This window comes from Arvicanthis niloticus, chromosome 13, assembly GCF_011762505.2.
Source record: "Arvicanthis niloticus isolate mArvNil1 chromosome 13, mArvNil1.pat.X, whole genome shotgun sequence".
NCBI classification, from domain to species: domain Eukaryota; kingdom Metazoa; phylum Chordata; class Mammalia; order Rodentia; family Muridae; genus Arvicanthis; species Arvicanthis niloticus.
This window is the reverse complement of record NC_047670.1, coordinates 73,506,310-73,524,122: the sequence shown is the minus strand read 5'-3', so window position 1 is coordinate 73,524,122 and position 17,813 is coordinate 73,506,310. Positions and strand designations below refer to the sequence as shown.

Here is a 17,813-nt window from a genome sequence, read left to right as displayed (position 1 = left end):
TGGGTCAAGTAAAGATAATGGCAGTAACGGGTGAAATGCAGCTGGGTGGCAGGAAGTTTAATCTTCTAATTATTTAAGTCAAACTGATGATGTCACTGGGGAAAAGGGAGTCAGTTGGAACCTGGTGTCTGGCAGTTACTTGAGGAGCTGTGGTTGGGCCAGAGGGTACCCAGGAACCTCCCTGGGCCCTTAGCCCCCAAAGCTGCCCATACTGTGTGTTCAGGCCTGTGTACAAGAGACACAGGGCATCTTCGGACTGAGAGAATTACCTAGAATGGAGAAGGACAACCCCCCACACTTGGTGACTCCCACATCAGTCAAGGCTATTATCTCAAAGATTGAGACTGCCCAGCTAATTCGGACTCAGGAGGTAACCCCAGAGACGAGGAAACTGCCCTTCTGTTAGGGTCTGATGTAGAGGCTGGGGACTGATCTCTCGTTTACACAAGACTCCAGCCTTTGGGCCTTTGGGGGTCCTGGGATACTTGACAAGCCGGGTTTGCAGACAGGTGAGTTTGGAATGCCCACTTGCAAGCAGCACTTGCGAGAAGAAGAGTGAGTGTGGACACAGGACAGCAAAGGTCTCATTGCTTGAACCTTTTACCCAGCGTTTCTTTGGGTTTCCCTTCTTTTCCCATGTTGCTTCTGAGTCCTTGTGAAATTCCAGATGTCTCCAGCAAGTTCTGGAATTGTAAAGGCTGTGGATCTTCAGTGTCACTGAGCTTAAAAAATAAAATAATAATAAGAGCCGATGCTTTCTCTGTGTTCTGGGCACAGTTTTAAACCCTTTACAATAGCAATTCATGCCATTCTCATAAAAACCTGTGGCATTAAGTACTACAGCGAGCTCTACCTACCAGTGAGAAAGCCCTGAGACCCAGAGTTACACGACTTAGAACATGGGCAACGGACACCTAACCTCTGCCATCTGCTGCCCTGCCCCATATAGGATATTTCCACCCAGCTCTCGGACATCTTGGACAATGTCAATTGTGCCATCAATCGCTTCCAGGAAGAACTGGGATATGATTTAAAAGAAAGGGTGAAGCCTCACCAGCCAGAGCAGAAAGGCAAGAAGAGGTTCATCCTGCTGGAGAAAATTAGCTCCTTCTCCAAAGATGCCCAGGCTAAAGAGAAACACCTGTATGAGATCTTCCGCTGGCTGGGTGAATGGGGTGAGTCTGTGGGCTTGATGCAGTCCAGAGAGCTGGTGGCTCAGGTCTTTCCGCCTAATCAGCACTTGCAAGGAGGGGGTGGGGTGGTGGCCTCGGAGAGTGAAGGACAGATTGAAACTCCTCTTCTCCAGTGAAGGAGTCTTGCATGCAGCCTCACTCCCCAGAAGGGCTATGCTGCTCGGTCTTTTGTTGCTCTGACAAGTAACAGAGAGAGAGAGAGAGAGAGAGAGAGAGAGAGAGAGAGAGAGAGAGAGAAAGGATAAAGGTGGCTTCAGAGGTGTCAGTGATGGTCTCTTGACCCTATCACTTAGCTCATGGTGAACGAGAATCCTGGGGATTGTGCCAGGGGAGGCTGCTCCACTCATACAACCAGAAAGCAGTGAACAGGAAGAGGCCAGGGGCAGGACAGACCATTTGAAGCACCCCACCATGACCCATCTCCGCCCCCGTCCGTGACCCCCCCCCAACTTGGTCCTACCATCAACACTTCTGTTATCTCCCAACAGCCTACCTAAATTTGAATCTATCAGTGGGTTAATCCGCTGATTCGGTCAGAAATTCCTGTTGCGATCACTTCTGAGATGCCCCTGCTCCGAGGTGCACCATCCATCAAGCCAGTCAGGGGCTGAGGAGGTAGCCCAGTGGGTCAGTGCTTGCTGGGCAGACTTGAGGACTTAAGTTCAGACTCCTAGAACTTACACAAAAGCCTGAGAGTGGCAGTCTGTGCCTACACCCTCTGCACTGCGTCTGGCAGCTTAGTCTAGTAGTAATGGTAAATTCCAGGTTCAGTGAGAGGAGGCAGTCCACTGTGATCTCTGGGCTTCACACACACCCATACCAACTGAGGCTACACACACACACCCACACCGACCGAGGCTACACATTGAGACTCTACCTCGGGCAAGCAGACAAAGAAAGCTGTTGATTGCACTTAATCTCTTTAGTGGTTCAGATGTTAGATTATGCAACTGGTGTAGATTAACATGGCTGGCCTTGTACTTAGGCAACACTGTCTCATGCCTACTGCATGTCTGCATGGCAGGCCTCGTGTCAGTCATTAACGAGTATTATGTCATCAGGTCCTCCTCCAACCCTTCTGCAGGGAAGGGAATGAGGCTCAAGAAAGTGAGCTGTCTGATAACCAGTGCACAATGAAACCACTCCACCCCCAGGTCTGCTGCAACCGCCCTGTGCTGTAGGGCTACGTGGGGGTCCCTAGAGGACAGACTGTTCTCAGCCTGGCCCCCACCCCATCCAGGTGACAGTCTGACGTATGAGATAAAGAACGGGAGGAGTTCGGAGGAAGAGGAAGCCCTAGATGAATGGATCGAGGTGATAGAGAAGGTGTTGCCTCTCTCCCTTATCGCCACCAAAGGAGGCATCGAGTCTCTCATCTCTCTTTGCTCGACTCTCATCGAAGACCAAAAGAAAAAGGCACAAAGTAGGATCCTGGAGTTTCCGGGAGAAAAACTGGGTGGGGATGGGCTGGATGTCATCTCCGGGGCTCCTGGTCGTCTTCCGTAATACACATGCAGAAGACAGTAGAGCGGGAAGCCAGGGTGTAGAGCTGGGGTAACAGACCCATGCTGATCCCAAAGCTGTTCTGAGCTTCACTGCACAGGCTGATTTCCCAGAGGAGCTGGGCTCAGTTCCCAGCACCTACATGGCAGCTCACAACTCTCTGTAATTCCGATTCCAGGGAATCTGACGCCCTCTTCTGGCCACCACAGGTACTGCATGCATATGGTACACAGACCAAAAACACCCATGTACTCAGAAGGCAAAGGCAGGTGGATTTCTGAGCTCATCTCTGAGTTCGAAGCTAACTTGTTCTATTAAGTGACTTCCAGGACAGCCAAGGCTACACAGAGAAACCTTGTCTCAAAGAAAACAAACAAATAGACAGACAGACAAACAAAGACAGTTTTTGGTTTTTTGTTTTTTAAGATATAGTAGGAATGAACTAAAGATGAGCCCTCCAGTGCTTCCTGGAGCTGTGGCCTCATGGGAGTTCTGGGGAATGAGGCCTAAACGCCAGGGAAGCTGTGGTTTATAGGCAGAAGTTGAAGAGCACCCTGTTCTCACTCAAACCCCAGCTCAAGCCAGGGTTTGGTAAACTTCAACTGGAAGTCCCCCTAGAGCCTTCTAGAGAATTCTGGATTCTTCTAAGGTGGTCAGTCACCAGCCTGGCTAACTCTTGAAATCTTATTCCTATCCACTCTATAATTGATCTAAGATTACCTCCTGAATTTTGTAGATAAGAGCCCTGAAGCTCAAAGAGCAGAGCAGGCCACAAATAGTGACAAAAAGCCAAGCCCCTGCTTTGGTTAGTCTCACTCAAGAGCTCAGGCTGCAGAGTGAGGCAGATTTCCATTTTAATCCCACCTCTGGCACTTTGGAGCTGTATGGTTTTGGGCATCTCCATTCTCTTTCTTTCTTTCTTTCTTTCTTTCTTTCTTTCTTTCTTTTCTTTCTTTCTTTCTTAAAGATTTATTTTTATTTTATGTATGTGAGTACACTGTAGCTGTCTTCAGACACACCAGAAGAGAGCATTGGATCCCATTACAGATGGTTGTGAGCCACAACCAGATGTGGTTGCTGGAAATTGAACTCAGGACCTCTGGAAGGGCAGTCAGTGCTCTTAACCACTGAGCCATCTCTCCAGCCCCTTTATTCTATCTCTGTGAGCCTGTTTCTTCAGAGGATATTATCTAACTTCAGGGTTGGGAGGAGGAGTGCATGAGCTATGAGATGTCAGACACCATGCCTGGAATGTTCTGGGCTTAATAAACATTAGCTAACATTAGCATTTCCAGGGATGCTCTTGGGATAATTAAGTGACATTGAAGCTGGGCGTGGTGGTAGCGCACACCTTTAATCCCAGCTCTCGGCATACAGAAGCAGGAGATCTCTGAGTTTAAAGCCAGCCTGGTTGGTTTACATAGTGAGTTCCAGGACAGCCAGGATTATATGTAGAGAGACTCTGTCTCAAAAAAAAAAAAAAAAATAGGTTGAATGTTACAGGAGGAAGAAGATAGAAAATGGAGACTTCCTGACCCACAGTCTTTACTATGATGTATGTTGAAATGCAGTTATTTGTATACTTACTTTCTTACCAGAGTGCCAGTTTGTATGGTGTGCTTATGTGTAGGCCAGAGATTAATACTGGGCATCTTTCTCAATCATTCTCCACTTTATTTTTCAGACAATCTCCCCCTGACCCTAGAGCTCCCCAGTGGGCTGGGCTGGTTAACCAGCAAACCCAGGGATGCTCCTGTCTCTGCCTCTCTGGTAACAGGACAGTGAGATTATAGCTGTGCCCAGTATGTCAGCTTTTTATGTTGGTGCTGGGGATCTAAACTTAGGCCTGCATGCCCACAGCATGCCCACAGCATGCACACAGCATGCTTACACAGCATGCTTACACAGCATGCACACAGCATGCCCACAGCATGCACACAGCATGCTTACACAGCATGCACACAGCATGCACACAGCATGCTTACACAGCATGCACACAGCATGCACACAGCATGCTTACACAGCATGCCCACAGCATGCACACAGCATGCACACAGCATGTACACCTTACACAGCATGCTTACACAGCATGCTTACACAGCATGCACACAGCATGCACACAGCATGCACACAGCATGCACACAGCATGCACACAGCATGCACACAGCATGCACACAGCATGCACACAGCATGCACACAGCATGCTTATGCAGCAAGTGTCACTAAAACCTGACCATCTTGTCAGCCTTATAGAGTGTAAACTTGTTTGTTTGTTTGTTTGTTTGTTTTGAGACAAAGTTTCTCTGTGTAGACCTAGAGCCAGCCTTGAACTCACATATATACGCCTGCCTCTGCCTCCAAATGCTGGGATTAAAGCAACCACTGCCCAGCTTGTGAGGATTACTCATTGAACACTTACTGTAGGGCTATCATCCATGGGCTTGAATATGTGCACTCTAGATTCCAAGAATTAGAATCTATGGTTGTTCCCATTTCTCCAGCGAGGAGACTAAGGCACTAAGAAGTTAGGAAATGTACCCAAGGCACATGGTACAAATTAGATTCGGATCCAAGTGACTTGGTCTCAGACTTCTGAACCCCAGGGTCATATGACTCGTCTGACGTAGTGAGATCTAGACTGAGCTCAGTATCGCATAAGCTCCATATGCTCTCTTGCCTCACATCCAAAGATACCCACTGTTCTCTTTGCCAGTGATGTTTGAGAGGATGCTCCAAGATGGTCACTCCATCAGTCCCACACAGAGTAGGCACAAAGTTGTATGACCATAAACAACCCTGGAAGAGCTGAGATCTGTCTCTGGGGCCACATACAGTACACACAGTCTCTGTTTAGTTTACTTTCTTGGGGTGACAGTCTAAGTGATCCCCTGATATGGGCAAAACAACTATTAAAACATAATGACACGTGAACAGTTGTTATTGATTCTCTACAGGCCCAGGACAGAGGGGACAGAAAAAGGAAAGGAGGCTTCTGACAGGTTTGGGTAGTTTACATTAAGGAGCCAAACAGTTAGAAAAGTAACTTCTTGCTAGGAAGTAGGCTGAACTGAGTAGAGCCTGACACACGATGCCAGGCCCTGTGGGCTCTGCAGGTGCTGTGCTGTTGGTAGGACCTAAGGCTACACTCTGGGCAGTCTCAGGCCTGGAAGAGGTGTCTCCTCATAACCCCTCTGGCTTACAGGGCCAGCTCCCTGCTCTTGCCCAACCCAAAGGGGGGTGGCTGAGCATCCTGGCTCTGCAAGGTCCGAAGGGTCAGTCCACCTTGCCCAGTACCTTGTCGCTTCCTGGTGGGAGCATGCTGCCTTTCTCCTCTCCGTCTCTTCCAGTGTCCAAACATAACTTCTGGCATGATTGGCACGAGAAAAGCCCACAGAAGAAGGAGCAGGGACTCCTCCCTGAGCCGCTGAGCCCGGAGCAGATGCTCCAGGACAAGAACACCACCTGCTTGAACGTGTCAGAGGTGAGGTCTATGCTGCAGGAGCTCCTTGATTCCACCATGTTCAACAAAGGGGAGATCAAGGCCATCAGGTACATGTCCACCGTGGTGGAGAACCTCAACAAGGCCTTGATCCTCCAGCACAAGGAGAACAAGAGTCTGGAGTCAAAGTACAAATACCTGCAGCTGGAGATGAACAAAGAGCTTAGCACCCAGAGGCTGCAGTTCCAAAAATCCATCCAAGTCCTGGAGAGCAAAAGGGATGCTCTGCTAAGACAGGTAAAGGCGCTGGGAGATAAATACCACAACCTCCTCATGATAAAGCATGCCCTGGAATTCCAGCTGAAGATGGCTCATATGCCTGGTGAGCGAGAACCAGCCAAGGGTTTTGTTGATGATCTGGAACTCCCTGAAAAAGAGACCCTTCCAGAGGTGGGTACAGCCCTGGAGGAGGACAAGCAGGAGCCCAAGGAGGAAGGACAGGTGTTTTCAGCTCTCTCCCCAAGTCTCCTGACCAAGGCCTGGGATAGTGGCACTACACCTGCAGCCCAAAAGCCACTCTCCGACACGGCCACAGATTCGAAGAGGCAGGACGTGTTCACTGACCGCAAGGAGGCCCTGGAGCCGGTGCTGCTTCACTCAGAGCTCCCCCAGATTCCTATACAATGGGAAAAACCAGCGGACAAGGAAGGCAAAGACCAGGGGGACCACATCCAAGAGGAGGAGGGAGTTCAAAGCAAGCCCCATCCTGAGAAGTCCCTGTCCCCGGGGAGCACCAGGAGGATGCTTTTGGAGAGCCACATGGGGCACTGGGAGGAAGAACTCAGCTGGGAGACAAGGAGGCAGCAATGGCTGCAGGAGGAAGAGATGTGGCTCCAGCGGCAGAAGAAGTGGGCCCTGCTGGAGCAGGAACACCAGGAGAAGGTGCGGCAGTGGGAGGCAGAGGCAGCCGCCAGGCAGCAGTGGCAGAGACTCACCCAGCCAGAAGAGGAAAAGCAGAGCCCCAGGAAGGAGCAGAAGGCAAGTTCGGAGAAGATGATCTTCACAACCACCAGTCGGTGGAAGAACTTGAAGAAGTCAGAATCAGCAATGGTGACTCCCCACTGCCGGGCCCAGTCTGCTCGTCAAAGTAAGTCGTACATACTCACATCCCCACATCCCCAGCAGCCCGGGCAGGGGATCCAGAGGACTCTGTGTTCAGCTGAGTTTATGCAAACACCACGGACCCGCCAGGTTTCTGCTAAGCCCAAGAAATGTGCCTCCTTCCCCTTCACTGGGACAACCATCCGAAGGGTGACCCGGGCTGCCTCTTTGCAGAAAGCCCTGGGGACACCTAAGGACAAGGTCTACCATATAGATATGGAGGCCCAGCTGAAGAACTTGCAGCTCCTGGGTGGTTCGGAATCAGAGCTGGCGCTGCCACAGTACCTGCGCAGCAAGGCCCTGGAGGTCACTGCCGTCGCCATGGAGTTGAGCATCCTCAGGCTGCAGTACCTATGCAAGAAGTACATCTACTACAGACGCTTCCAGGGCCTCCGGTAGGTGACCCAGCAGCCACCTGGCTCCCACCCGGGACCCACCCATGCCCATTGCAAGTCAGGGTAGAGATAAAACCCAGGAGGGAGATAAAAGAATGTGGGCAGGAAACCGTGAGGGGACTCCCCCAGGTCTCCTTGGAAAGGGGACTAACAAAGGCTGGTGCCAGGCCTTGGGCAACCCTTGAAGGTGTAGGAGATAAGGCATCTATATGTTGTTTTTCTTCTAGTGGGGCTTCCCTCCAAACCCACTCTCCCTATGTGCAATCCCCGTGTTCCTGCCCTTCATTCGACATGGTTCCTACCATTTGCTTTGACTTTTCCTTTCCAGCCCTGAGGTTCCTCTGCACACACCACCTTCCACCTTTCTGCTCCTTCTCACAGATCCGTTCCTCATTCTCCTCTCAAGAATTAACAAAGTGGCGGCGTCTCTCTAGTCAACTGATGTGGGGGGAAAGAGGAAGTCTCTCTACTCCTAAGTTTCTTCTCTCTTCCCAGACAAGAAGTGATGAAACACATAGGAACCATCCGACAGATGAGAATTACCTATAAGGCCCAGAACCTCTATACGTTCCTGGAGAATATTGACCGCCAGCAGAGCCTCAGGCTACAGGACTGGACAGACAAGCAGAAAGACCTGGAGGAGAAGCACCAGGAGTGCCTGCACAGCATGGTGGCCATGTTCCCTAAGGTGGGTCTCCTGCCACATCACCTGTTCAGTGAGCAGGGACAGAGTGGGGGTTGTCGGGTGATGGGAAATGAGGGGTATTGTGAGAGCCTCTGGGCTGGAGTGTGAGGGAAGGCAATTGCCCAGTGTGTGATAGATGGAGGGCATGGGAGAAGGGCCCTTCAGAAAGCTGCAGAAAAGAGGGCTTCTTCAGGCCTGGGAGAACAGAGCTCTGCACTCTCTTGGTACTGGGATTCTCCCCTGCCCCCTTCAGCTCTGGCTGTGTCCCCTGAGCAGGAACATTTCATCTTAGGTAATGACCCGTTCTTTCTCTGTGACAAAAGTAGCTATGATCTATCCAAAATCTTAAATACAATCCACGGTGGTTAACTAACTATAGTCCTGTCGGGGACCGTTCTGCCAAATGTTGGAACCCGCACTGCCAAAAGCTTGGGGGCCAAAATTGTTAGAAAATTGTTAGAGCCCAGCACGGCCACCTCGTCCACCTTTGCAGAGGCCCAGCTTTGCCCTTGCTTCTGGATTCTTCCCTGACTCACTTCCTTGGTTTACTGGAGTCCTTCCTCCAGGCACTTCCTAACAGAGAACACGGGGAGGAGCCGTGGCATCTGAAAGCGCCTCTTTTCAAATTGTTTATTTATTTATTTATTTATTTATTTATTTATTTATTTATTTTTATGTGCGGTAGCAATTTTGCCTGCATGTGTGTCTGTGTGTCGGACCCCCTGGAACTGGAGTTACAGACGGTTGTGAGCTGCCACGGGGATGCTGGGAATTGAACTTGGGTCCTCTGGAAGAACAGCCAGTGCTCATAACCGCTGAGCCATCTCTCCAGCCCTCTAAAAGTGTCTTGTCTCTTTTTTAAAATTTGCTGTGCATGTGTGTCCCCTTCCATGGTGGTGGGATGGAACACGGGTCAGCAGGCTTTCGTGGTAAGTTCCCTCCCAGCCGTCCACAGGCACCAAGAGTGTCTTCCCCTGGGACCCAGCTGACTTCTAGTTGATAGGCTGTCTACTCGTGGAAGCCAAAGTAGACTGCCAGGTCTCCAACCACCACTCAGGGCCTTTTCGGTTTTGATGCTGTTTAAAGCCCAAAGTCATCCTACGACCTGCATCTTTGGCTTGACTCACAACCCTCCTCTCGGCTGACACAATTCCTCTCTGTCAACATTGTTTCATGACTATACTCTTGGCATGGGCCTATTTTTGTTGACTTTATTGGGCAGTTAGTCAACCATTTCTATTTAGAAACTTAAGCCCTTTGATTCTAGCATATTTTCTTAAATTATACAGCGGTTCAGGTATGACATGCTGGCCCCGGGAATTCTGCCACAGCTGACTCGTGGCCTGTATGCACCCAGCAGAACCACAAATGGGGCCCAACACAAATCATAACGCTAAGACGTTAAGGGGCCTCTTTGTGAGTTGACAGTTACTGTGTTTGTTTGTAGTGAATTTTATTGTGTATGTTTAAGGTATAGAACATGGGATGAAATAAGATATCTATCTGCTATAAAATGGTTACTGTGGCAAGACAGAAAGGAAGGAGGAGACTGTTGCGGGATGTGGGAAGGAAAAAGAGCAACCCTGGACTCTGACTGAAGCCTAGATCCAAGAATTCCAAACATTTAACATTTTCATTGGGCCTTTGCCCAGGCTGTAAACCTGAAATTTTCTAGAATCTCACCAAGACCCCTGGTGCCACCATAATGGCTTCTGGTTCACCTTATCACATCACCGCCCCCCCCCCCCCCCCAAGGCACCTCTGGCCTAAGTCAAAGTCCCTATGAATGAAGGTAACTCTTCGGGCTGCCGCACCTCTGTCCCCTGAGCAGGAACATTTCATCTCAGGTAATGACCCATTCTCCCTCTGTGACAAAAGTAGCTATGATCTATCCAAAATCTTAAATACAATCCATGGTGGTTAACTAACTATAGTCCTGTCGGGGACCATTCCACCAAATGTTGGAACCCGCATTGCCAAAAGCTTGGGGGCCAAAATTGTTGGAGCCCTCACTGCCCCCAAGCTTTGGGAGCTAAATTGTCCCGGCTCGTACTGCTGCTCTGGTATGTGGGTCAGGGTTCAGCAAGAGAGAGAGTGAGGGTGGACGCAAAGAATGGAGACCAGACAGAGTGTGATTCAGTCCCATTTATTCTCAAGTCTCTCTTCTTCTCTCTTTCCAAGTCCCTTGTTCCTAGTCCAAGTCCCAAGTCTCGAGTTCCTAGTCCCTAGTTCCTAGTCCCTAGTGCCTCCAGGTTCCAAGTTTCCAGTCCCCCTTCTGTCTGTCTCTCGCCTTTTATAAGTCTCACTTCTTAAGTCACACCTTTAAGTCACACACACCCAAGGGAAAATCCTGGGTATATAAAACAAGATGTTATCAGAGTGTGCTCAGCTGTTGTAGGCTGTTGAAAACAAGTCTCTTGTCAGGGTATATGGTTCAAGATGGCTGCAAGGATGATAGCTGCCTTCTGTCGGCTCCCCAGATAGTCCCATACTGTACTTATGCAGATTATACTCATGGTCTCTTACAGGAGTCTTTAGGATGCAAGGCTGGTTTCTGGCGGCCCTGGCAAGCTAGACTCAACTGTTCACCCTTGAGATGACCCTTAAAGAAAAAGTCATAGTGAAAAGCAGAGGAATGTCACTGTGGCCACACTGGGGGAAGGATCAATCAAACGAGAGGGTCTAGTGATCAGTAGTCATCTGGGGTGCTGTCATGAGGTGTATGTCTAAACAGAGGGTGCAGGGTCTATAGAGCTTCGCAGTTCTAATCAAGATGTGGTCCCATTGCATCATGGACCCATGGGTGCTCTGCTATATCCTGTGTCTTGCAGGTCATCAGCACTGTGTGAAATCTCTTCCTGGGAGGCAAGCTTCCCCTCCTCCAGCACCAGGGCTTTTAGCGTTCCCCTTCCCCTCGCATGAGATTTCTGAGGAGTTCCGATCCCTTGGGGACCACTTTTCAAGTATCCGATAAAAGGTGGGGCATAAGTGTCTCTCTTTAGAACATCTCGGTCCCCACAAGGACAGTTACAACTGGAGCCGTGCACCCTGCCTTCTACTCTGACCTTTGGCTTACACCTCCCCACTTCCTGGCCCACACCCCAACTTTGGTAACTACTGTTTTATCTTGTACCTCTATATATGTGACATTTTTCCTTTTGATTCCACATATAAATGTGAGCTCACACAATCTTTCCTTTCTGCATCTGGGTTACTCCACTTCTCTACTTAGCACGCATGTTGTAGCAAATCACAGGAGTACCTCTTAGCAGAAGCTGGGGTATACCAGAGAAGAAAAGGGGTTTATCAGAAAAAAAAAAAAAAAAAAAGGTAAGAGACCAATCAGTGGCGTGGATGAAAGAGAGCCTTTGAATACTGTTGGTGGAGACAGAGATTTGGTTGCAGCCAGTATGACATAGTGTGGAAGTTTCTAAAGAAACAGAAAATGGAATCCCCACAGGACCCATATCTCTTTCCTGGGTTGTTACAGTTGAGTTTAAAATGTCCCCACGGGCTCAGGTTTTGAATGTTCAGTGTCCAGCCTGTGGCACTACTTTGAAGGTCTGTAGCCTTTAAGAACAGGATCTGGCTAGAGGAAACAGGTCATTAGGAGTCGGCCCAACGGTTATTCTCATCCCTGGTTCTAGTGCAGCTCTCTGACTTCTGCATCAGCTATGTGGATGATGATGAGGGTGGACTGAAACCTCTCTGGAACAGGGGGCTAAACTTTATGGTGTGTGCACAAGGGAAGTGGAACTATCATAGCGTCCTTTACACCAGCTGAGGTTGCAAACAGGCTCTGCTGCCGAGTGCCTGTGTCTCCAGCATTTGGATAAAATGGAATAGTGAGGTGCACGATGGCTCAGAGGTTAAAGGCACTTCCCACACAAGCTTGGCAGCCTCGGTTCGGTCCGTGGGACACACGGAAAGGTAGAAAAGAGAACCGACTTCATGAAGCTGTCTTCGGACAGCCGCATGCACACCGCGGCTCAGACATGCACATGCATCAATAATAATAAAGTCTTAAAGAACACTGAACTATTATGCAGCCTTTTTAAAAAGACAAGCATTTGTGTAAATAATATAGTGAGGGCTTCCCAGCTCCCTGCCAGCTTCATGGCTACTCTGTACTTCAGGCCCTGCCCACAAGTGCTGTCGGTGCTGTACAGGGCCTGGCTTCCTTCCGTTTTCTTTCCTCTCTTTTGTCCATTGTCCAGATTCTTTACAACAAGAGAAAAAGTAGGAACTACCCCAGAAAGTAAGAACTGAAGGACTTTCAAGGAACATATCATATGCTGGGGACCTGGGGTCTGTAGTAAAAGGGCCTTGGCCTGTCCTTCACCCAGCAGGGTCAGTGACAATCAGACAAGACCTCCACCCTCCTAGACAGGCCTCTCTGCAACCCTCCTGATGCCCTCTGCTGGTTCCTCTAGCTCCAGCAAGAGTGGAACATCCACCTGAACATCCCTGTGCTCACCTCTGTAAAGCCAGTAAAAAGCAAGTCATCTTCAGTCTTACTTCAGAGAGCCCGCTCCAGCCGCTCCACCACCAAGCAACCTCCTCCACTCAAGCACCGGGAATCTGTGGCCCTGCGGATAACTGGGTAGGTATTGGCAGGTGGGAATGGGCAGTAGGATGGGGGGCAGGGGGGGTGCTGGGGGCAGGGCCAGCTAGCCTGGGGAAGCAGTGGCAAGTGAAGACGCAGGCAAAGGCCACCTTACTGGCTTTAAGGCCCACTACTCAGATGCCCTGACTGGCTCCGGTGCTCAGATCCAGGACCCGAATGTTTATGGCATTCTGTGTGTGGTAATGTGTGGTTTGGGGGAGTAGCCTGACTGACTCTGAGAAAATACAGGGGACAACGTACATTTCTACCCTGAGCGTACCGAGCCAGCATCCATCCGTGTAGGTGAACCACTGGGCAGCCAAGGTGATTCAGTAAACACCACCACAGTGAGACCTGATTCAGAGCTTCATCCCCAGGGCATGTATCTAGTAGTGGATCCTCGGGAACTAAGGCCCAGGCCCTGGGGGGGTGGGGGGGAGGAAGGAGGGTGACAGGGGTGGTGACAAACTCTTTAAGAAGGGAAGAAAACAAGGCCCAGTGTCTTGGACCTTATGGCCTTAAAAAGCCTTTGGCTCCTAAGCCTACTTCTGTGTTTCTTTGTCTCACATTCTCTGTGCTCTCCCACTCCTAGCCAACAAGGGAGTCAGATGGAAGCCATATGGAAGGCCGATGTGGCCTCTTCAAGTCACCCCATAGAAAAGAAGACCCCTACAAACCTGTCCTGGGAACAACTAGGGGGCTACCCAGATATCCCCAGGCTATTGGCAGTGGATGAACACCCCTCCTTCCCCAGAAGCTCAATGTCCCTCAAGGCTCGGTAAGGAGCAAGGGTGGGTGCTTAACCTGGATTTGGGGAGACCTGTCCATCAAGGCTGCCCTAGTTCTGCCTGACAGCCCAGGCACCCTCTCAGACACCAAGCCTGGTCTTAGTCATTGCGCTACCTCAGAAACAAAACCTTGCTTGCCTCCTCATCCACTCACCGGCCATCGTTGGGTTCTGAGAGCAATACTGCATCAGTCCCTCACAAGGTGTCCACAGTACTTAGCTTGCAGTATGGGCTTCCTGGGTTTTACACGGCTTTCTCGGGTGCCCTAGTTTGCGTTAGTATAGGGTTGTTCTAGAGAAACAGGTCGAAGGACAATGAGACCAAGGGAAACCAGGAACTGTGTCACAGACCCAAGACATGTACGTGGGCCCAGACTTGTCCTGACTGCCTTCAAGGACTGTCACTGGGAAAAGCAGCTGAGGAGCAGGTGTGGGGATACAGGGCTAACTCTCGGCATTTGGGAGGCCGAGATAGAAGGCTCTCCAGTTTAAGGCCACCATGGGACAAAAGTAGAGGGGAGAGAGCAGGACTCAGGACCCAGGGGATCGGTTGAAGGTATCTCTGGTTAGAGTAGGTTTATCTTCTTTGCCTCTCATGGCTTGAAGATGTCACAAGTGAAGACTCAAGACTCTTTCAAGGGACTTCATGTTCATCTGCTGCTAGTGGGATTAACCCTATCCCAAGAAAGATCTGTAACAAAAAGAAGTCCGGGCCGGGCACTGGTGGTGCACGCCTTTAATCCCAGCACTTGGGAGGCAGAGCAGGTAGATTTCTGAGTTCGAGGCTAGCCTGGTCTACAGAGTGAGTTCCAGGATAGCCAGGAAACCCTGTCTCAAAAAAAAAAAAGGAGTCCGGGGGTGGGGTCTGCTCAGTGAGGTCCCTGGTAGCACCCCTATGGCAAGCTCCTTCTGTGTCCCCTCTATACCTCTTGCATTGCCCAGGCTTTGCCTAGACTCTGGGGGAACCTGAGCCCACCTCTTTGTTCTTTCCATGTATGAATGCCCGTGTAAGTACCCAGTGTATCCAGTGTGCACACTACACCTGACTCTGGGCATTTAGGGTATTGAGATCAAAAACGAAAGGAGAGAGTGGCTGGGGTGACAACTCAGTCTGAACACTGCCTGCTGCCCAAGCATAAGGACCTGAGTTCAGATCCCAGCTCCTACCTAAAACGCCAGGCGTGGCTGCACACATCTGTAGTCCCAGCAGCAGGGGGTGCAGTAGGTAGGTCCTTGGTGGCCAGCTTAGCCTAGTCAAATTGGGGAGCTGCAGGTTCTGAGAGAACTTGCCTTAAAACAGACTGTAGAGAGCAACTGAAGACACCCAGTGTCTACCTCTGACCTGCTCATGTACTCACACACGTAACATACACACAGTCACATGCCTACATGAGCATGTCCGTGCACACACCTGCCTACACACACAAAGGAAGAGGATGATGGGAAAAGAGAGTCCCAAGGAACAGCACCCAACAGCAGCTTCCTTTCCTCCTTGCCTTCTCTCCCCCCTCTGAGGTATAACACGCAGAATTCTAAGATCCCTTTCATGTCTCAAGCGGAGCTGCTCCACCCACCCCTGAGCCTCCACTGGGATCTCAGCTGCAGGCTGAAGCACCTATCAAAATATTGTTCCCAGCAGAGACAGCTTTCTCTTTGTAAGAGGGTTTAGATGAATACAGTTGTCTTCCCTCCTTTTACAACTCTGCAGGGGTTTATCCAACTTACCACAGTTCCAGCTTAGAGGCAGAGCCCTGTTTCTGTCTCCATCTGAGCCCCAGACTGGGTCACCTCCCTGTGTGCTAGGCCTCCAGGTGTCTTTATGAGGGTTCCTGCGTTGCTGTAAGGCCTTGTTATTATGGCATGAGGGTCATCCAGTGTTGTTTTTCTTTTGGGGGGAGGGGTGAGTATCATTTGTAATCCCAGCATTATGGAGGCAGAGACAGCATTGCAGGAAGCTCAAGGCCAGCACGGTCTGGAGAGCGAGGTCCAAGCTAAGTGGCTAAGAGGAACTCTGTCTTACAAAAACAGGAGATGGGTGCGGAGAGGAGGGAGGAGGAGAAGGAAGAGGAGAGGGAGCAGAGGCAAGAGGCTCTCTATGGGATCAGGGCTGGCCTGAGTCCAAGGACCCCGGCTCCATAATGAGACCCCGCCTCAAAACAAAAGCAAAAGCAAAAACTCAGGAAAGAAAAGGAGAACATGGCCTTGCCTAGCTGGCTGAGGCCGCAGCCAGGAGTAAGGTTTTGCTTTGAGCTGTAGCCTCAGCCAGCGAGGAAGCCTGGCAGAGATGTCAAGCTAAGCAGCTGTACATTCAGGTCAAGTCTGGTCCCAGCTCTGGATCTGTCCCCATGCTCTGGGTGGATGGCAGGAGCCTTGTCTCAGTTACTACCCAACTTGTAACTGTATTAGCTCTTTCAGTGCTTCAACGGTCCAAAGAAAGGAATGCCAGGAACCCTCGGAGGAGCTAGCTGAGGTTGTCCGAAAAATGTCCAGCCAGTCACTCCCTGGATCCATACAAAGTCAGAAAGATCGGGTAACTCCAGTTTCCACTTCAACCCTTAGTTAGTGACTCTCAAACTCTTGGGCTACTAACGACCGCACAGCAGCTTGCTCCCGACTCGGGAGCCTGGCCCGTGCTCTTAAACACACAGTTGCTGCAAAGTTTTTCCAGAACTTTGGGAAACTCTATTTTCTTTTTTCAGTCCCCAAAATAGTAGTTTGTAATAAAATAAAGGTTGGTTTAAAGCAGTGCCCGGCACACAGTCACTTAGACAATCCGTTTAATCAACTACAAATAAGTATCTGATGACTAGCGTGACAGCTCAGAAGGTAAGAACAGAAGGCATAGTGGCTCTGCTGGGTTCCCAGCACCTGGAGGGCAGGTACAGGAGGACCAGTGGTTCATGGCCATCCTTGGCTACGAAGCAATGCAGATATGGAGGTTCTAGGTCTAGACGGGGGTGGGGAGGGAGGGGGGGGTCAGAAGGCCGTGACTGGCAGCCATGTGTCTGGTCAGTAGAATCATGCTGTAGTTAATACATCTGTCCTGAACACCTGCCTACGCTCACCCAACCTGCCTCACCCTCACTCCGTCTTCCCAGCCTCTCCTCTATTGACGCTGCCTCGAATGGCCTAGGGATGAGGTGCAGCAAGAAACAAATGTCCTAAGTGAACCCATAGCTAGGTTCTCCCCAGGAATAGTGCCCATCTGTGGTTCCGGTTGAGGTTAAAACTCAGGGAAGAGCTGGGTAGGTGGCACATCCCTTGAGTCCCAGCACTGGGAAGCAGAGGTAAGAAGGTGTCTGAGTTGAGGGCCAGGCTGAGCTCCAGGACAGCCAGGGCTCCATAATGAGACCCTGTCTCAAAAACAAAATCAGACAAAAGCTCGGGAAAGAAAAGGAAAACGGGGGATTGCCAGCTCGCTCTACGGCTGCTGGGAGGATCAGGTTCTGCTCTGAACCTAAGAAGATAAGTAAAAAACAAACAAACAAACAAACAAACAAAAAACCCACACCTAATACCAAAGTGAAGCCTGAAGCCAAAGAGAAGAGAGCATTTTTAAATTAAATGTTTATTTTAACTTTGCACATACGTGCTTTGCCGGCATTTCTGTCTGGCATGATGTGCCAGCCTGGTGCCCAGTTTGGCCCAAAGAGGGCATCAGATCCCCTGGAACTGGAGTGACAGAGAGTTGTGAGCTGCCACGTGGGTGCTGGGATTCAAACCTAGTGCTCTTCACTGCCAAGCCACCTCTCCATCCTCAGGAGAACATCTTAAAAGCAACCATTAAACATACAAACAAACAAACATGCTCGGGGTACCTCAACAGTGAAGTACTCTCCCAGCATGTATAAAGCCTGGGTCTGAGAGTCAGCTACACAAACACACGGAGATGCACGCGTGCACCCCACAGAAGAAGAAGAAAGCAGCCTTCTTATTAGAAACTTGGCGGAATCTTTGGTTCTTGAGCCCCTGCTGTCTCCCTGCCTTGTAGGCACAGGAGATCACCAGGTGGTTCTGGGAGTTAGTAGCTTAGGTTTCTGTTAG

General features: G+C 50.2%; 2 protein-coding genes across 2 annotated transcripts in view; one reads left to right on the top strand and one right to left on the bottom strand.

Moving 5' to 3' along the window:
- Window positions 1-17,813, bottom strand: part of Prpf40b (pre-mRNA processing factor 40B) — a 68,081-nt gene that overhangs the window by 30,304 nt on the left and 19,964 nt on the right. The window lies entirely within an intron of this gene.
- Fam186b (family with sequence similarity 186 member B) lies at window positions 196-16,431 on the top strand. Its single transcript, XM_034516646.2, is given in 9 exon segments — window positions 196-370; window positions 950-1,175; window positions 2,434-2,616; window positions 6,044-7,691; window positions 8,187-8,379; window positions 12,810-12,979; window positions 13,575-13,760; window positions 16,176-16,276; window positions 16,279-16,431. Coding segments are annotated over 9 exon segments (2,853 nt in total). The 5' UTR covers window positions 196-274; the 3' UTR covers window positions 16,329-16,431.